This window comes from Myripristis murdjan, chromosome 7 (assembly GCF_902150065.1).
Source record: "Myripristis murdjan chromosome 7, fMyrMur1.1, whole genome shotgun sequence".
In the NCBI taxonomy this organism is placed as follows: domain Eukaryota; kingdom Metazoa; phylum Chordata; class Actinopteri; order Holocentriformes; family Holocentridae; genus Myripristis; species Myripristis murdjan.
In genome coordinates, this window is record NC_043986.1 from 16760071 (window position 1) to 16781389 (window position 21319).

General features: G+C 40.5%; 1 protein-coding gene across 1 annotated transcript in view; it reads left to right on the plus strand.

The window, feature by feature from the left end:
• Positions 1 to 591: 591 nt before the first annotated feature.
• Positions 592 to 21319, plus strand: part of LOC115362353 (deoxynucleoside triphosphate triphosphohydrolase SAMHD1-like) — a 22224-nt gene continuing 1496 nt past the window's right edge. Inside the window, exons 1-15 of the mRNA XM_030056244.1 lie at positions 592 to 680; positions 952 to 1112; positions 2384 to 2499; positions 5000 to 5055; positions 12875 to 12916; positions 13300 to 13443; positions 14706 to 14794; positions 14942 to 15050; positions 15140 to 15231; positions 16593 to 16693; positions 17087 to 17205; positions 18398 to 18475; positions 18640 to 18744; positions 20004 to 20141; positions 20931 to 21319. The exon at positions 20931 to 21319 is cut by the window's right edge and continues 1496 nt beyond it. Coding sequence (XP_029912104.1) covers positions 657 to 680; positions 952 to 1112; positions 2384 to 2499; positions 5000 to 5055; positions 12875 to 12916; positions 13300 to 13443; positions 14706 to 14794; positions 14942 to 15050; positions 15140 to 15231; positions 16593 to 16693; positions 17087 to 17205; positions 18398 to 18475; positions 18640 to 18744; positions 20004 to 20141; positions 20931 to 20942 — 1386 coding nt within the window. The 5' untranslated portion in view covers positions 592 to 656 and the 3' untranslated portion in view covers positions 20943 to 21319. The remainder of the gene's footprint in view (positions 681 to 951; positions 1113 to 2383; positions 2500 to 4999; positions 5056 to 12874; positions 12917 to 13299; positions 13444 to 14705; positions 14795 to 14941; positions 15051 to 15139; positions 15232 to 16592; positions 16694 to 17086; positions 17206 to 18397; positions 18476 to 18639; positions 18745 to 20003; positions 20142 to 20930) is intronic.

Here is a 21319-nt window from a genome sequence, read left to right on the forward strand (position 1 = left end):
TGCACTTCGGTTCTAGCTTCAGGGAAAATTTTTAATTTTCAAGAGCAGAACTTGTTGGGTTCTATAGTTTTTATTAACTATATTCTGCTCATTTTTTCTTTTTTCTTTCTTTCTTTTTTTTTTTTTTTTTTTTGATTCGACATTTTTTAGAATCACATGGAAGTCCACAACTAACAAAAAAAAAAAAAAAAAAAAAAAAGTAGTAGATGTGGACTACTTTTTTTGTCATCGCAGCTGTATCAGGTGCCGGCAGATGGGATAGATGCGGAATGAAATTCATTTATGCAATAAAACAAACATGGTATATCTTGAGATGTGGAATATGAGACAGCATTAGAGGTAGAGATTCTGCCTGCGCCTCTACAGGGAGTGGGTTGCTTTGGTGCGTCAATAATCCTCCCAGGTGCTGTTGCCACAGTGAAGAGGGCCTTCAAAATACTTTTCTGCCCATGTCAGTGATACATACTTGTGATGCCCTAAAGTGGCCTATTACAATCCATCATCAGAGGTAGACTAGTGATAGGGAATCGACCCGCCCATTTCTAGGATAAATGAAACTCACAGCCTCCTGGGTTCCTACTTTAGCCGAAGTGCACATCTTCCCTGATCAGCTGTGAGGTCGCGACACCAAACAAACTCTCCTTTCTTCGACTGACATGGACGGCCAACAGCCAATGAAGGTAACATGCACATTATAAGATCAAATTTTCAAGGTTGTGTAAATGAAAGAGGCTATTTTTGCTGGCTTCCGTCAGCAAAAGAAAATTGCTATATATTTTACTCTGATTGCTACACTGCACACATATTTTACATTACTACAGTTTTCCAAAACATGTAATACTTTCATTTGATTCGTCATGTCAGTATACCAGAGGACATGTAAACATTTTAAATCATTAAATCAAATTAGTTTTTATAATCACAGGTGTCCGTTGTTCTCTTTTCTTCCAGGTCTTTAATGATCCCATCCATGGGCACATGGAGATACACCCACTCCTTGTCAAATTCATTGACACTCCCCAGTTTCAAAGACTACGAAACATCAAGCAGCTGGGTGCAGCCTACTATGTCTACCCTGGAGCATCCCACAACCGTTTTGAACACTCCATTGGGTATGTTTGTGCATGCTTTCAGACTGATATGTGTGTGGACAATAGTGTTGAATGAACATGAATGTTCTGCTCAGTACCGACCTGTCCAGTAAATAAAAAAAAAAAAAAAAAAACGCTCTCCAAGTAGCTCGCCAAAGGGTTAACGAATCTAAATACATTTGAAAATTTGACCAGTCAAATTATGATTAGTCACTTGGAAAACCAACTTGCATTTATCCAATCAAATTCAAAGGTGTCCCGCCCCCTCTTACACTAAATGATTATTTGCCCATTAGTTGTCAATCAAACAGTTGCGCAGCTGTCAAGCTTGATGCTGAGTCAGGGTGAGATGGGCAGCAACCATGACCGCGGCAGGTAGCCATACTAATAAGAGGCAGAAAACTTATTATTTTCATGAAAAGTGGGAAACAGAGTTTTGTTTCACCGATGGCGGGATTGTAAAGGAGGCTATGACCGCGGTGGCTGAAACGTTATTCAGGGACCATAAAAGTAAGACAGAAATTTTATCTGCTATTGCCGATGTACAACTTGGTGCAAATACTGTCGCAAGGAGAGTGTCTGCGCTGTCTGCGGATGCGGTTGAACAGCTGGAATCGGACATGAACAGATGCAAATGGTTTTCAATTCAGTGTGAAAGAAGAGTTTTTGGCCTTACTTCCACTGAAAACTACAACCAGGGGAGTTGATATTTACAGAAAACTGAATACATGTGACACACACAACTGGACATATGAATACTCTTGCGAAGTGATACAATGTATGTGGACAGATAACAAAATGACAAGTGAATGGTAACAATATTTGTGTTTGTAATTGCATTGTTTTGTTTTGACAGCCCTCAAGTTTTCAGTTAATAATGTGAGATACACTAGAATGAAATCCATACTGAAATACAAAATGCAGATGCAGGTGAACTAAATATTTTTTGTGATGTAATACAAAATGTGAGTTGTGGATACCAACATTTAGTAAAAGTAGCTCTCAGAGGTAAAAAGGTTGGAGACCTCTGATCTAGATGCAGCCGGGATAAATGATGCCAAAGGCTCATTTGCTCTTTTTAGTTCAGGAACTGTAAAACAGCACCCAGAGGGCATCATCTTAAACTGCATCTGGTTTTGGCATAGTTATGTCTTCGTAGCTCCATCTGTCAAGAGCAGATATAGTTTTCCGTGTCTGATTTATCAAAAGCTTTTACGTTAGTTCCAGGCAGCAGGATGATCATAGGGGTTGGCTGTTCAACAGGTTTTTCTGTTGTGTATGCGCTGATGCAGAGTGGCATACCTAGCAGGACAGTTTCTTCAAGCTCTGAGAGACCGGCAGCCAAACCTTGGCATCACTGATGAAGACATCCTTTGTGTGCAGATCGCTGGTCTCTGCCATGACCTTGGTGAGCTGATAAACACACACTGCTATTCTCACATTTAACATTTTTTGTCTGTTTGTAGCTGGATGTAGGCTATTTGTGAGTAAGAATGAAAGTCAAAGTGAAACTCTTCATTCAGCATTTGTTTTTTATACAAACTCTGATGTAGGGATGGCGAAAATAGAAAATGTTCTTGGTCGACCACCGGGCCTCATTAATCGGTTTATTTCGGTTAACCGAGAATATTATTTGACTGTCTGTAAAGTTTACAGACAGTCAAGAACACGACCGTGTCTGTTCTGTACCATGGATGTCGCCTCAGCAGGCCCAAAACCAATTCAGACATAGAATAATATGGAACACCATTCATTCCGAAGTCAAATATTGTACATAGCCTACATCAGTGTTTCCCAAATACTGGGATGAGATTTTATTTGGGTCGCCAAATAAATTTGTAGTACCGTATTGATCTGAATATAAGACGATATTTTTCCCATTGAAAATGCCCTGAAAAAACGCCCTCGTCTAATATTGGGGGTCTAAGCAAATACACATGTACTGTACTTGCATATGTTCCGTGCTTGAATACAGCACACTTCGCCCGCTCTGGCATGGTTGGAAGGGGTGTGCTCCAGCACGCGTTCATGCACGAGCACATGCATGGTCACGTCATGCGCCGCCACCCGGTTGAATGTGGCAGCCAGCTGGACGCTCTCTGAAGTTATCTGCCGAAACTGTCAAGGTAAATAAACATCCCTTAACCCTGGCCCTGAGTGCAATGTGAGACGGTGGCGGTCTCAGAAAGAAGAGCTAAAAAATGCCCACAGCCAGAGAAGGACTTTCGTGGTCCAAAAACTGGTCGATTCAACGAGACTGACAGGAGGGTGTGCGGTTTTGTGAATGAGAAACGTAGTGAAGGACTGCCCGTTACGAGGGCTGTGATGCAGCAAAAAGCACTTGAAGTTGCCACAGAGCTCAACATACCCCACACTGAGTTTAAAGCTAGTATGGGCCGGTGTCGCAGAATGTCCATTTAAAAGTATTTTTCTAAAAAAGGGTCTTGAAAAAGAGGGGTCGTCTTAAAATCGGGGTCATCTTATATTCAGATCAATACGGTATTTCTCCCATGTCCAGTTTAGCCTATTTAAGATCTATATCTGCAGTACACCTTTTAGCCACACGAGGGAGTTCGTTGTTATTTTTTTATTTATTTATTTATTTATTTTTAAACCATACTCGCACTTTCTGCTCAGATCACCAATAGTGTGTTTCTGCCATATTTTCGCCGTAATTCGCGCGCAGCCAGCCACAATGGATGCTTGGCTGATCAAAAAGAGAGCCCCGGATAAAGACACTACTACCCAACAAGAGAACAATCTATGTCTTTTTGAGATGGCTGTTTTACCTATTCAAGATGAAGTGATGTGGAAATGGCACTAAAAATGGCCAGAAATGGCATTTTATGTACAAGTTCGCTCTTGTGATTTATAGATAAAGCCTACATTGTGATTTGGGTCGCAGTGGTTTGTCATTTTTAAAAAAATGGGTCCCCAGAAAAAAAGTTTTTGGGAAACACTGGCCTACATGATATCCTACAAATATGTAATTTGCGCATGTTGCTTACTGTGGTGTGAAAAATATTGTCTCCAGATTCCTTGATGAGTCTGCTTGGTGGTTTTATGACTCTTGCAGACTTGCATGACATACTTTGTTCAAAACTCTACGTGATCACCATAAGCTTGGCTCGTTTCTCCGGTCTGTCTCTACTGAGCTGAGCTCTGTGCGTAATGACGTAATCCAAGCCCGGCAGAGCGTCCCGTCACCATGTTTACCGTATTAAACTGTATGTGGGTTCATGAACAACTTCTTAGGTTTCAGGAACAGTAGGAATTTTTTCAATAGAGCAAACTTTACGGAAGTTACAGTATTTACAATTTGACATGCGCATTTGTGTCAGCGACGACATGTTCGGTTTTAAAATTAACCGACAAGATTATTCAGTTAAAGTTCAAACGGTCAACAACCGGTCAAACGGCCACCGGTTAGCATCCCTACTCTGATGAGCAGTGGTGTAGTCTACGTGATACGCAGGTATACGGCGTATACCCACTAGAAAAGGTCCCGAATTTCCGTATAACCACTTCAAAATGCGCAGAGATACGTATCAGTATGTTTTTTTTGACATAACGTTCACTTTCCCGTTCATGAAGTTGCCTTCTCTGTTTTACGAAGCGGGCTCTTTTTGACCATAGGGGCTTCCGTCAGGCGTGATGTGAACCCTATGTAAACCCTATGTGAAGTTGTATGGTGCCGCTTCGGGGGACACTACAGCTGGAGCTAACGTTAACATTTCAGAAAGCGCTCGTGTGTGTGTGTGTGTGTGTGTGTGTGTGTGTGTGTGTGTGTGTATGTGTGCGCGCGCGTATACCCACTAGAATAAACTAGACTACACCACTGCTGATGAGGTATAAACATGACTACACGCAATCAAATCAGTAACTCCTCTGTATCCCTCTGTATTCAGGACATGGGCCTTTTTCTCATTTGTTCGATGGAAAATTCATTCCTGAAGTAAAGAAGGTGAGAAACTACTCCCCCCAAAAATGAAGTAAAAGCAGATGAGAAAACAATATCTTTTTGAGCAGCAAGCTTAAGCTGAAAAAATGTACCATAACCAAAAAAAATTGTACAGGGAACCAGAATCAGAACCAAAAATGTACTGATCATTCAACTTATAGCACTCCATAACTTTCTGATTGTGCATATGTGTGTTTGTGCATGTGTGCATGTGTATATGTATGTAGGAGTTAATGGGCTCTAGTTTCCCGGCGCAGCGCGGGGTGGCGCAGTGAGGCGAACCCCGCGCAGAGCTAGTTTCGACCGGCGAAACGGGAGAGGCGGACAGTGTCCAAGTTTCGCAGACGGACTTGCGCGGAGATGGGAGTGGCGGCGCAGCGGGGGGAGGTGCCGACAGATTCAACTTGGCGCAGTGACAGTTTCGTACCAAAAGGCTTCGCCGAGGTGCGCCAAAAGCTCGCCTCCTGAAACCACGTCTACTTTCCGCGCAAGGCGGAGCGGAGCCGGCGCAGTGGAAGTTTGGCTGCCTGGCGCACATCACCAAAACCTCACAATCAGCACAAACAGTGCCAATCTCCTTTGATCTGACATCAGCTGTGACGGGACAGTTGATATGGAGATATATGTATGTGCTGATTGTGATCGTAGCATTGAATAGTGTTTTTTTCGGTATTTATTGCATCGTTCATGTGCCTGACACTCCGGAAGCCTGCCTGTGAGGTTTTGGTGACGTGTCCGCACTGCTCGCCGGTCTCCGCTCCGCGCCTGTCTCCTGGGCTCCGCTCCGCCTGCGGCAATAGACCTCCATATCAGCTGTGTAAACTTTCATTACGCCTTCGCGCAGCGCATTTTAAAGGCGAGGACAGGGGCTCATTTGATTGGTTAAATGTGAATCGGCTGTGTCAAACCCACTCCACGCCTTCTCTCCTCCCTTGCGCCGGTAGGAGGAACGGTGGAGTACTTGCGCCACCGAGCACGGCGTGCCAAACTTGGAAAATCCGCCTGGCCACACCCAGTTGGCGAAGCGCATCTGCGCTACGCCCCCGCCTCGCCAGGTCTGCGAAACTAGAGCCCAATATCTCATACATACGTACATACATCAACTCATTGTATTACCTGCAGAAAAAAACAGGTTCATCAGGAGAGCAGCCAGTTGTACATTCAGTACAACTTGTTGGTTAAATAGCCTTTACTCTGATCATTCTATTTGTTGCTAAAACAACATAAAACTGGTTTATTAACTCACACCCTGTCATGAAAATGAGAGCTTCACCAGGACAGGTCTTTTCCAAAATTAATGGAGCGGATATAGACCAGAAAACAACATTTTGAGCAGCGACCCAAAGTTGTTTTTAAGGATGGACAACAACATACGTTTGTTCTGCACCCCTTCCAACCCCCTGGCTTCCAGATTGGTGGACTTAATATTCTTTCCAAGAAATGACACTGAATCCCATATTCAGCCTACTGCACCATGCAACTTAGTGCTATTTGATCATATGTTAAGGAGTTTATATCACCTATGTTACCAGACTTAAATTACGTCTTTTGGAATAGGATTTCCACAACTTACTGTTCATATCTGAAAAAAAGCATTATTTATAGAAATGCATACAAATTACTTATAGCCTATGTGTTAAGCCAAGGCTTCAAAAGAACTGAACCCACAATGCAGAAGTTGGTAACAAAAATATATTTCTTTAATCGAACACAGGGTAGCTCAACACAAACAATAAAAATGACGAGGGCTTCTCAGGGAGACTGGACGTGGCAGGCAGAGTCTGGAGGCAGAGCAAAAAGCCAAGAGTCAAAAAACACAAAATAACAAGGTAGCCAAAAACACGGGTACAGAGCCAAGACGTTACCATGCATGGAAACACGACGAACTGGCGAAGAGTGGCTGTCTGGACCGGGGTTAAATAGAGCTGCAGAGTGGTGGAGATAATCAGGGGCCTGTACCATAAAGCTGGATTAACATACCCGGGGTTTCTCTTAGTTATCTGGCTTCACTTAACCAGACATCCACAATCCTGATTCTCAAGCCGCATACTTTACGACGGAGGAGCAGACAGTAATCTGAAATAAATACGAGGAATATAAATAGGGCTGAATGATTAATTGCATTTGCGATAATATTGCGATATGATAAAACGCGATTTCCTAACCGCAACTTGCGCGATTATAAGTTTGTCACAAGACGCGAGCTACAGCGAGTGGAGCTCTCAGCCGCACCAGCTTTTCATCCTGTCCATCTGTTGCGCAGTGTCCTCTGGCTCAATGGAGCAGTCAGAAACTGACTCAAGTGAGACTTTAGTCTCGAAGAGGAACAGCACGTCGGTGGTGTGGAATTATTTTCAGGGATGCAAACAGCGCGCCAAAAAGCGCAATTCGCTTTCTTTGTGGCCATTTGGGTGACTTGTGTGAATCATGCAGATCCAATGAGTTTTTTTTACATAGATTGTGTAACAAAGCGAAGAGTTGCCACTCCGCTCTATTTTCACTGGCTAACAGCAGCACACTGGCTTAGCTTGTCTATTCAGAGAAGAGGTATCACTTCGGCTTATTTTTCAATCTGTGTTATCACAGATAGCTGAATTGTTAAGTCTGTTTGATAACTAATTTACATTACTTATCAAACTGCCCCCCCCTTACTTGTCTCACTTGTGTCAGTTTCTGACTGCTCCGTTGAGCCAGAGGCCAAACAGCTGGGATCTCCACGAGGAAAAACATGTCTGTATCACAACAGACAACGCATCAAATATGGTGCTGGCTGCACAGCTGAATGAATGGATGAGGCTCCAGTGTTTTGGGCACACATTACATCTTGCCAATGTTAAGTTATCATGTCGTGTGTGTGTGTTACTGACTTGGGAGCAGTAAGATACATATAATTTTTTTTTTCTTAAGACTGTAAAATTTGCACACAGTGTTTAAAAAGTGCATGCCTTGTGTTTTTACTTTTTACACTACCCTTTTCTTACAGTGACTTTGTTTAAATTACTAAAATGCACAGTGGCAAAACCACAGATTTGTTGTTCTTATGTTTCTGTATTCTGTAATGAGCAGTGAAATAAAAATGTCATTTATTTCAAGTCATACATCTTTTAATTTAATTCTAACAAATTGGCTCAGCCTATGGGAAAGAACATTGTATACAAAATGTATCTAATATTGTGTTGGTCAAATTTAAAATTACGATTTTTTTTTTTTGGGGGGGGGGGGGGGGGGGGGGGGGGGGGCTGGGGGAATTGCATATTAAATTGCAATCGCAATATTGGGGGGAAAAAAATCGCAATTAGATTATTTTCCCAAATCGTTCAGCCCTAAATATAAATCCATCATCCAGGCAAAAGCAACACAGTGGCCAAAAGCCACAAGGAATGCTGGCAAAAGATCACTGACTGTGTTAATGTGTAAATTTGTGGGATTATAGTATTATTGTGAATTTCCCAGTCTGGGATCAATAAAGTATACCTATCTATCTATCTATCTATCTATTACTTCCCCACCATGATGGCACGAGTAGATCTGACTATAGTAACATTTGTGTGTTCCATATATTTATGTGTTTATGAAATTTGTCATTATGGCATGTGATTTTAGCCTTATTATTTTAGATGCAACCCCAGTGGAGCAAAAAGAACATGGGAGCAAATAAAAAATAAGTATAAAAACATACTTCAAGGTGGTCAGTACGCTTACTATATCTTATACATGTAGCATATGTATATGTACATGTTGTAGGCTATATAGCCTACAACATGTACAAGGCTTTACTTCTGGCCACTGTCTCATCAAATGGGCAGGCCATTTTCCAAGAGAATTGATTGGTCAGTAGGTGGGGCTTTTATACCTCTTTTATACCTCTAAGGGCTGAATTATGCTTCAGCGTTGGAAGAGCGTACGGGGGTTGTGCGAAGCACGCATTTCCTACGCAGCGCGTGTGTGTCCAACATACCTCTGCAAACACACAGAGCAATTCTCCTCCCACCAACGTAGACCCTGTGACGTATGGTCGCTGCTCTTCTGTGGCGAGTGGACGAGTCGTATAGGTGCGGGTTTTCAAACACAACCGACGAGTCGAGACACAACAGTTTTAAAAAAAAAAAAAAAAAAACGGCGCTGACGGCACAATAACAGGAATGTGATGCCGGTTGCAACGAAATGCCGGAAATAGTGTACTTCGGCGGACCAATCACAGCTCTTGTGGGGCTGCGTAGGGTCCGCGTAGTTACAATTTTTGGGAGGCGCGCGGCAAGGCTCTGCGGCGGTCGCACAACCCCCGTAAGCTCCGCACAACCTCCGTACGCTCTTCCTACGCGGAAGCATAATTCAGCCTTTATCCTGAACTTAACTTGCTCCGGAGCAGGTTAGGTGTTCAGCGTATGTTACCACGGCAACGTACCCTGATAAAAAGTAAACCACCTTCATAGTACAGAAAACCCAGGGTTAACCCTGAAGCTACCTCGCTAAGCTGAAATCCAGCTTTATGTAAGAAAGTAAGTAACATTTATTTGTATAGCACTTTTCACAGAGAAAGCTCACAAAGTGCTTTCCAGGATTACAAGGAAAAACAACAAACACGATTGCATTCAAACAACAAACATGATTGCATTCAAACAACAAACATGATTGCACGTAAGCATACACACAAACAAAATAACACATTAACAGCAAGTCGGGTGTCAGGTCAAAGGAATGCCTGCCCAAACAAATAAGTTTTAAGGTGCTTCTTAAAACTGACAACAGATGCTGCAGCTCTCAGGGTCTCAGGGAGAGCGTTCCACAGTCTAAGTGCAGCTGACTCAAAGGCTCGATCTCCACGAGTTCTGAGTCTAGTGCGGGGAACTGTCAACAAGTTGTGGTCAGCAGACCTGAGTGTCCTGCCAGGAGTATACACCTGAAGAAGTTCGGACAAATACTCCAGTGCCTGACCATGCAGAGCTCTAAAAGTTAAAACCGGAACTTTAAACTGGATCCTGGATCCTCACCGGAAGCCAGTGTAGGGATGCTAGGACAGGAGTAATATGACGGTCTTTTGCTGTTTTAGTTAATAGCCTTGAGTGGCATTCTGCACAAGTTGGAGGCAATCAATGGAGGTTTTACTGAGACCGAAAAAGTGAGTTACAGTAATCTAAACGGGATGACACAAAGGCATGAATAAACATTTCTAGTTCGGCATGTGATACAATGGAACTCAGTTTTGCTATATTCCTAAGGTGAAAAAAGCATGTGCGGGTCAGGGCCAGAATGTGTTTGTCAAGGTGCATGGCCTGGTCAAAAATAACTCGAAGATTTCACAGGTCATGCAGTCATGCAGTACGTTCAGATCGACGGTGCTGTCAGGATCAAAGGAAAAATACAACACTAGACACTACACAACAAAGGGACTGACTCAGAGGTGTAAGGGCCAGCAGCAACAGAGAAATTTCTCCCAGTAAGGTAGGAGGCAAACCAGTTAAGAGCGCTGCCGGAAATACCTATGTGGTCACTGAGCCTATCAAGCAGTATCTGGTGGTCTACTGTATCAAAAGCAGCACTGAGGTTGAGCAGAACTAAAATGGTGGATTTGCCACTGACGGAGGCCATCATGATGTCATTAGACACTCTAAGAGGTGCTGTTTCAGTGGAGTGCATCTGATGGTAACCTGATTGAAATTTGTCAAGGATGTTGTGTCTATTTAATATAGTGACTAGCTGATTTGCAATCACTTTTTCTAGGATCTTAGATAAGAAAGGTAATTTAGAAATGGGCCTAAAGTTGCTAGGCAGTGAAGGGTCCAGGTTGGGCTTTTTGAGAAGTGGGTGAACAACCGCCTGTTTAAAATAAGTGGGAAAGCAGCCGGACACCAGTGAGATGTTGATAATGTGAAGCAGAGAAGGGCCAATGGAACCAATAACTTTATTCAATAGCGATGTGGGTAAGACATCTAACGGGCTGGAGGAGGATTTTGTACTGCTGACTAGCTCGGTTAAATCGTGTAGGGAGATTGGTATGGTACAGGCCCCAGGAGGATGAGGACCAGGTGTGCGTGAGGAGACAGGTGAGTGAGATGATTCCAATGAGCCTGCCACGCCCAGTCTACAGGGAAGACAGACTAACAGCAAAACTCAGGGGGAGGGGAAAACAGAGGGAAAACACACTGACTGAGGCTATGTTGACACCGAGTCGGGTATTTTGAGAAACGAATTCCCTCTTTTCCAAAATAACATCGTGCACACAGTATCGTTTTCAAAAGTTTTTGTTTACATCAACCCACATAAATATGCCGTCGAGCGTCATCATAACTACGCCAAGCCTATGGGCGGCGGTGTAGGAAGAAGGAGAAAGCCATGCAAACCATTCAGAAGCCAAACCAGACAGCAGTCCGCCCAGGTCGGACCCAAAACCGGCGATGCTGGCGGTGACACGGATTGGCTCTTTGTGTTGGAGGGAGGAGAATTTGAAAATTGCTGACCTCCGAGCCCTCATTCATCTCTGCTCCTCAATATAAAAAAGCACCCGTATTTGTAAATGCAAACATGTGGAAAGTGTTTGCACCAACAGAAATGCGACTGCTACTGTGAATGCATCCATGATCATCACCATCATAGACATAATATACGTTTATCATATCTATGATCACCATAGCCAAATGTAAACATTGCGCGCACTTTTGGCGCATAATGTGATGTCGGCTAGCCTACCTGAAACGAAATTTCTCCGTTTTTCTCAGTTTACATGCAAACGCAAAACAGGAGTTTTCCTAAATCTCCACTTTGGCCGGAGTTTTTAGAAAGAATCGTTTTCAGAGGCGAATTCGCTGTTTGCGTGTAAAAGAAGGGCAGAAACGAAGGGAAATGTCTCTGTTTTTAAAAATACCCGTGTATGTGTAAACGTAGCCAGAGACAGGAGGGAGGCGGCACATAACAATATCATTCTAATTAGCAGCTGCTGTTTGTGCCTCATTTTTGCAGTTCATACTCACAGTCATTGTCTGAGTAGCTACACATTGTCACATAAAAATTTACTCTCAGATGGAATGTGAGTCTGGCACAAGCCCAAGTTATCACAGTTTGCAGCAACATTTAATAGAGAGATCTGAGATTTCCATCATGATTTGCTGTTGGCGTTACATTTTAGTTCCCTGAGGCGAGGTGAAATATTTTTTGTGTTGGATTTTGGACAGTGCCCTTTGTATTGTACATTAAATATTACTTTCTGCACACCATTCTCATGCTCACAATGATTTGTCTAAATATCTCAGAAAAGACAAAGCAAAATTAAGACTTTCCTTGCCAAATAAAGCCATGAATTTCATTAATTTACTTTAAGATATGGAAATCCAATTCCAAAATAAGTCATAAGTTCATTCATGTGGCAAGCCTGAAAGGCAGCAAGTCAAAAATATGAAAAAACAAACAAACAAACAAACAAACAGAACGTATGAATATAGGCCATTAGCATGACAACTTTTTTCTCCGCCTTCAGTCAGTTAGTTCAAACAAAATTTGGGAATGTTAGGATGTTGTTGCCTAACAGAGAAACTATTACAGTTTTGAAAGTTACCATGGAACAAAACATGACAGCTGAGGACAAAACAGTGATTGAAACGTTCAGACTAATGATTTACAGTGATAAGAATGCATGATGTGAAATATGGTGTCATTAAAGTCATGAAGACCACAGATCTGTCTAGTACATGGGACAGAGATTTCACAGCCACTTTCAGTTTTGTTCCAAAGCAAATTTTGTAGCTAAGCCATACTCTTTGGTATTTGATTAGTAGGTCATTTTGGTTTGGCCAACTCCTATTAATGTATCAGTATGTTTGTTTTGCAGCAAGAAAAGCATTCATCAAACGATATAGACGAAAAATGGAGGGTGAGAAATTATTCACTTTTCTTCCTTTGATTATTTTTTATTTATTTCCATTTTGTTTCTGTGGTCTGTGGTCATATGTCATTGACAGTAATGCTTACTGCATTAAAAGTTACTAAAAAATAATAATAATAATAATTATTATTATTATTTAAAAATTATTTAAAAAGTTTTGATAGTTACTTACCATACAACAAAATATAACAGTTGAGTACATAATAGAGATTGAAATGTTCAGGTTAAATGATTTACAATAATAAGAATTGTTAGACAAATTTGTAGCTAAACTATTCTGTTTGGTATTTGACTAATAGGTAATTTTGGTTTTGATTTGAAATTATAAGCATACCCATTTCTATTAATTGAGAAGTGTGTTTGTCTTGCAGCATGAGGACGCTTCTATAATGATGTTTGATCACATGGTGGAAGTTAATGAGTTGAAGAAGGAGATGGAGGAGTACAAGCTGCTTCTGGATAAGGACCTTGAATTCATCAAGCAGCTGATAGTTGGATGCCCAGATGGTGAAAATGTCAGTCAGTCATTGCCACATACTACCAGTGTGTAAATACATGTCTGCATTTGAAAATGTATACAGTCTGACTTGGGTAAGGTGATAGAGCAATTTTGCATGTGTGATGCTAGGGGTGATTTTAAAGTTTAAATTTGATCTCTGTACCCCTAAAATAATAATTTTCTAGGTTAGGTTTTACAAACCTGTCTGATGGCTTAATAGAATAGAATAGAATAAAACTTTATTTATCCACTGAGGTGGAAAGTTGTCTTTGGCTCACCAACACAGAAGACAGATAGTACTAAATATATAAATAAGGATGGAGGCAAGGCTGTTCAGGTCACTAACTGTGGATTGGTCATTGGTCACTTCTTTGAGTTAAGGATGCAAGTGGCATTTGGGATAAAGGACTTTTTGAAGACACCTTTGGCAAGAGGGACTCTGTAGCGCCGCCTAGACTTTTATAAAGGGGATGAGAGATATCTGCCAGGATTCCCCTAGCTTTCCTTCTTGTCCTTTCAGCATAAAAGTGGGTAAGAGACTTTATTGTCCACCAGAGTGTAAAATTGTCTTTAGCTCACCAACACAGAAGACAAATGATTAAATGATTGATGAATGATAAATGATTTTAAATTGAAAATCACCACCGTTCTACACGTTCCTTCCCAGTTCACACTGCCCACCCTTAGTTGCAACACATTTAGTGAATTTAGCTGCCTAAGTAGACTTGTAGACTTATCAGGTTTGTGTGTTTTGTGCAAAAAGTGGGCTGTGTTTTAAAGTGAGTTGGAGGGGGAAAACACAAGATATGAGGGATACCTAACATTATTACCTGGCAACCCTCAGTCTATACTACACAATTCCTGGCAACACTGGCTGTAGTTTCTGTTCAGGGAGATGAAGTGAGCGATGGCATATTTTTTGAGGTACACAGAGGTGATGATGCAATAGATTGAAAATACTGGACAGTACAACTTGTTGGTTAAATGGTCTTTACCCTGATCAGAATGATCAGGGTAAAGACTCATGTTACCTACTAGTAATTTGTTAAAAGTATTGTTGTGACTCATAATATTATATATAGAAAAATAGCAAAGTGTTATTTAGGCTATTATCCAATGAAATGAGTGATTTATTCATTTCATTCTATGAATGTCACATTCTGATGAGGGGCTGAGCCCCCCTAAAGGTCTGATCCTAGAATCGCCCCTGGGCTGTGCTATTCTGCATTATTCACCAGATTATGTTTTGTGATGCTGTTGTGATGCTGTCTTCATCAGGGAAGAGGCGAGGACAAGTATTTCCTCTATGAAATCGTGGCCAACAAAACCAGTGGCATTGATGTCGATAAGTGGGACTACTTAGCCAGGTTGGGCTTGTTGATCAATTAGTATAATTCACTTTTGACTGGAATGGCAAACAATTCATGCCTCTGAAAAATGACCATTGATCCATATCCTTTTGATAGTTTGACTTCATTTTTTTGTCTTCATATATTCCTGCATGTATCCTCAAGGGACTGCCATCATCTGGGCATTCCCATGACCTTTGACTATCGCCGCCTCCTTATGTTCACCAGGGTGTGTGAGGTGGATGGACTGAGACACATCTGCATCAGAGACAAGGTGCTAACTATGTGACTCTCATTTTCATTAAACCGCAGTCTGTTTAGTGTATTTGTTGTTGCTAAAGTAGATGTGAATTCCCTCAACAGGAAGCAGAAAATCTGTATGACATGTTCTACAGAAGGTTCTCTCTCCACCAAAGAGCCTACCAGCACAGGGTGAGCAACATCATAGAATACATGTAAGTGCTGTTATTCCATAATGCGGGAGATTTTTTTTTCTTAAAGATTTTCTTTTCTTTTTTCTTTTCTTTTCTTTTTTTTTTTTTTTGCATTACCGTTTTGTTCGAGAGTGACAGGAGAGTGTGACAGGAAAGGCAGGGGAGAGAGATTGGATGGCTATTTGAAATGGTCAAGATTAAGGTTTGAATGGTCAGGGTCTAGGATCCCTAAAAAGACAACACTAAAAGGCTGTGCTTTTTAGTGTTGCTGTGGTTACACATTGGATAGCAGATGACTTTAGAATGGTGATTAAACTTAACCCAAACTATGTGTGCAATACACAGTTTTAACGCACACCTGCCAGCCAATCAGAAAAGAGTATTCACCCAGACCGAAGTATACATAGAAATAGTCAGTCTTCTCCCTGATGGTCTTGCTTGCTTATGTAGGTCATATAGAGGCATCATCAGTATTAAATTTAGACTGTTTCATAACCAATTACTTACTTACTACAAAATGCAGGAAAATTATTAGGGGCCAGGCAGCCTAAGCTCTTGTTTTCTTCTTTCTTTCTTTCTTCCGAGGAAGTCCTACTTCCCATTCACGAAAAATCACCAAATTTTGCACAAAGGTCCAGTCCCATGCCAAATTTCCTCAGCTGCAAACACAAGCCGATAGTCCTGATGGTGGCGCTACAGCAAGCCTCTAAATTTCAGAACTTTGATAATTTATAATAAATCAACCATATGTGCTACAGCTTTGCAACTTTCATCAAAATGTAGCCCCAATACCGAAGAAACCTTTGTACACTTTTTTTTTTTTACAGTTAAGCATCAGTTTTTCACTTATGGAGCAAATCAATCATTGTTAAAAACAAATGATCAACATCTCCATGCTGTCTAGATGCAATATGTATATTTTCAGATTTTTGTCTTGATGACTGATTTTTTTTTTTTTTTTACAGTGGTTTGATATCTGCCTTTCCGTGCATAGGTGGCTGCTGTCATGTGACTAGCTTAGTCAATTTGTGAAGCCTCACATGAACTGACACTTGCTAATTAGCTCAGTGAGATCATTGCATTGTCCTTCATGCCAGAAACTGTGAGTTCAAGCCTCAACTGATGCAAAATGCACATTAGAATGCCACTTTTCTTTTCATCTTCCTATTCTCCACTTGTTGCTCAGAATTGCCTAAAATTGCCCAGCCCCGATCATGGCTGCGTAGCAGCTATAATTATATTTTGCATTCCATTTTTTTACAAGTTTTTACAAAATGCATTGTTATTATATAGTATCTTTTTACAAGCTCTTTCCATAACATTGTGTGGTATGATGATAAATATTCTCAAACACTACATTATATTTGGTCATGATTGTCCAGGATCACAGAGGCCCTTTTAGAGGCAAATGAACACATCAAGATTGATGGACTCAAACTTTCTGAAACCATCCATGACATGAGCTCCTACACCAAGCTGACAGGTCAGTAGCATTACCTGTGACAGTTTTAATAAAAACTAAATTATTATCTTTCATAATTTGCTGAATTGTCCAAACTGGTTATGTCTGACCTGTTTTATGCTTTCAGTATCATCACTGCCTGTACTCTAATAATGTAATTAATTGAGAAAAAAGGCGCACACCTGAATAACAGGCGCACACCATCTACACTGCAAAATGTCTTTAATTCAAGCAACATTTTGATCCACTGACCTTCCTCAGTCAACACGCCTGATTGCCATTTGTTTTGCAAACCTGATGACCCTCATGGGATACTTAAGGATGAGTGTATGAAATTAATTAAATGTGGCCTCTTGTTGTTTTAGGTGTGTTTCATCTGATCTGTCTTCTGTTCTATCTCTGTCCATCTTGTAGACAGCGTGTTTGATCAAATACTCAACTCCTCTGACGACAATCTAAAGGGGGCAAAAGAGATCCTCAACAAGATTGTCCGTCGACAGATCTACAAATGTTTGGGAAAGATTCCTAGCAAGGTGGTCACTCAGTTATGTTCTTGTGTCTTTTTATGTCTGTGTTGGTGTGGCCATGTCCATATGCTCAGCATGCATTGATCTGTGACTGTGACTAAACTTGGCATTGCAATGTGATCTCTGAGATCTGATTCTAAAAGTCTGAAGTTTGAAATCAGAAATTTTATGTACTTTTGGTCTGGAAATGGCTGTTCTGTATGAAAGTCGAAAGCAACCAGAATTCATCTATATATCATCTTGTGTGTAAGAACACTGTGTGCAAGCACATTATGTGAACTTATGTCAAAATTATTATACAGTTTTCGTTGACCCTACTAGTGTCATGTGCTGCTGCGGGGGTTTTCAAACTTTGTTGTGGTCCGGACCCCTTAAGCTGACTGGCAGTTTTTAAATTGTTTAGAGGTCATACTTGAACACTGAGAAACAAATTCAAAGCAATGGATTTTGTTTGGCTCAGTTCTATTTTCAACAACCCATTGACAATTTGTCAACTAACACTAGCTATTCTAACTACAAATCAGCAATGATAACTGAAGAAAGTAGACTGGAAAATTAAATGAAATTACTTAGTACCTACTGTGTGTCAAGCTAGCTGTTGAGCCCAGGCATGGAAGGCATGGAAGGCCGCAAGGGAGTAATTTTGTCTAGAGCGCCAACATAGGTAGAGCCAGCACTGGCTGAGCCCTCTGCCGCTGGTGACCTACTGGCTGGGTGCCAGCCAGGAGACTGCAAGTAGTGGGAAAATGGCCTTTGTACATTTTAACCTGAGATTTACACTGCAACCTTATGAAGTCTCCAAGATTGACAGGGTTTATCATCTCATGAACGTGCTTTCCAAGTTTTACACATTTATCAAATATCATCACCATTTATATTAAGCTTTTGTAATAGTTTATTGGATCAAATATTATGTGTTTACATTTATACACATCATCTACAAACATGGCGTCTTCACACACATCATTACATGATGTCTAAACAAATGTTGTAGCTTTAAATACTTATACATGTACATATTTTTATGGTTGCACCAATTTAAATGTGTCTGCATGACTGGCTCATGTTGTATGTATCTCTTAACATTACCTGCGTGCAAACTACATTAGCAGTGTGAGATGCCAGACCTGCAAAACTGAAAAATCAGCTGTAACCATAACCAGTATGTATTAACATGTATGGGACTATTTCTCTGCAGGAAAAGACGAGGGAAATCAAAAACAAGTGGGAAGAAGACAAAAAAACTCAGACACACCTCCAGGATTTCATACTCGATGTTAGTATTTAATCTAATAAAATTATCAAATCCATTTACTAATTTCTAGTAAACAGGTAATTCACTGTTTAGAATAACAGATGTATTGAATCTACTTTGTTTGTAGACACTTCCCTCTATGACCTACTGTGGGGCTAAAAGACTCTATACCCATCATCTTTTAGGTTGTTACTCTGGATTATGGGATGAAGGATAAGGATCCCATTGATAAAGTGTATTTCTACAGCAAGAGGAACCTTGACGAACCATACAGGATAAGCAAGGAACAGGTAAGAGCTAAAGCAATAACCAAATACTTAAATCATATGGTGATGATGGTCCTCATTGTTCCCATTAAACACTCAACTACTACTTTGCAGTTATTAATACAGTATATTTACACATTTGACACTTTTGCACTTAACCCTTGTGCCATGTTAACCACTAAATGCAAAATGGATTTCTTTTTGGGTGATTTAAGTCTTGTATATGTCAGTGATTAGCAAGAACATAAATTTTGATGTGTCTTTATTTTTTTGCAGAGCCAGATTTTTAAAAAACGTATTCTGGAGTTGTTGTTGTCTTGTCTTGTCATCAGTCAAGCACATAAAATAACTGGCAAAACTCAAAATCAGTTATCAGCACTCCATACCCAAGCAGTTAAAAGGAAAGCCAACCTCTTTGCACAGGATCCCACCAACCCCCCTCACAAGTCCTTCCAACTCCTGCCATCAGGCCGCTGATATAAAGTCCTATTATCCAAGAAGAACATTCCCACAACCATAAACATATTAAATAAACAATGAACAATGGACAAAATAACTCTGACGCACCAGGTCACTTTACACATATCCAGATCTTTTACTTTGTTTATTTTTCTAGTTTTCATTTTATATTTGCTTTTAAGAATCTATACGCACTGTGTGTGCTTTCAGAAATCTGTTTTGCATGACTGTTCCTAGTCAGTGTATTGTCTACTGTTCTATATGCTGAGCCACGTTGAAGAAAATTTTCTGTTACGACATACAGTAAAACTCTCTGAATCTGAGTCTGAATCTGAATTTAAAGGACAAAGTCCTCCTTCTATAACTGTGATATTAATGTCACATTTTAATATTTTTCACTTTACTGAGCTCATATTTTACTTAACATCAGTCTTGGTCATAACTACCAAATGTTCATTCAGAATTTTAACCCTTTAAATGCCAGTTTCGTGCATGATGCCACTATATTTTAAATTTAAAAAAAAGGATTTTTCATATACTAAATCTTAGAAAAAGGTTACTCTACAATTGTTATAGGATTCCTCCTAAAACTTCCATAAAATATTAGATATTATTATTATTGTTATTATTTTTTTTTTTTTACTTTCACTCACCCACACTGAGGCCTGTGCATGCATGTGCATGAATGAATGCAGATACTTGTCCAACGTTTCTTTTCGCTGTTTGTCACTGCCCCTGATTGGTAGATTTAATGCTCTTCTTCCTCACATTAGTCTTCAGTTTATGCCTTAAAATGGATGTTATGTTGCTGTCTCTCCTGTCAGGTGTCCAAGCTCCTCCCAGCGGATTTTAATGAGACGTTCCTCAGGGTCTACTGGAAGGGTGAGCCTAATGATGAGAGCCTGGAGAGCGCCAAGGAGATATTTAATCAGTGGTGCGCCAGAAATTTCCCATTACTTCAGGTAATAGATGCTAAAATATATTAAATTCTCAAATTTACCAGAAGTGCTGTTGGTAGCAGGAAAGGAGGTTTCTTTTACATCCTTCTGGTTGAGGGTCCTGTGCAATATCCTCAGCCTCAGCATCCCCAGTTCAGCCATCCAAACATCTACATACTATAAAGCCTAGTGTTTAATTTGAAATATGGCTTAAGAGTATGGTAAAACAAGTCTTTGACAAAATATATTAGAATAATTTAACCTATTAACAGAATACTCAAAAACTCTTTCAAAAAATTTTTTCCATCATATCCTGTTTCCTTTTCTGTAATTTCTTGACTGCTGACTGACCACATAAGGAGCCATAAAACACTGTATGTAGATACAATATGTGCATAGTACAGAAACTCTGAAAGGCAAGAAAAAGACATTCAGGAATCTCTTGCATCCAAATAAGCCAGTGCTACAACTTACATGTTAAAGTACAAAATTTGTTGTTTGTCTTGTCTGACTTGTATTGCATTATGTTTCTGTACAGTGCTGGCACAATGTCACTTGCAAAAAATAAATAACTGGTATTAAAAGAATGGCAACTGGCTGCTGCACTAAAGAAGATACATCAGAACAGGGGCGGGAAAGGGGCAGTGATGCGTTTTGTCTGGAGCCTAGAATTCCTTGCGCATCCCGCCTTTGGATGGGGATTTACAGCAACCCAATATGTCTTTCAGTAAAGTCAAGTTGTGTTCATGACTCAAATTCCGTTCAATCTACACAGCTCTGGTTGATGCTAACACGTTTGTATGATGTTTGCAGCCAGAGGATTGAGGTGAAGATGAAGCTGAGCCTGCCGAACAACAGCAGGTTGAACAACAGTGAAGGAAAAGGGGACAGCTCCAGAGCAGAAAGTTCAGAAGCTGGAAAAAGGAAGGCCAAACTTTGAATCAAAACAACATGAGTATAAAAATAAGTCAATCTTGAGCAGTCTGAGAAGTCTGAAAATGAAAACAATGATCTTTCCTGCACACATCACTGTAATTATATTATATTTTCACATATATACACTTTTTCTGCACTTCCAGGCTTAATTGAGTACTCGCAACTTTTAACAGTCCATAGATTTTTAAAGGATAGTTGCAGCTATTTTCTACCTGCACTCCATTTTCTTTTTTTTCTTTTTCTTTTTCTTTTTCTACAGTAATCTC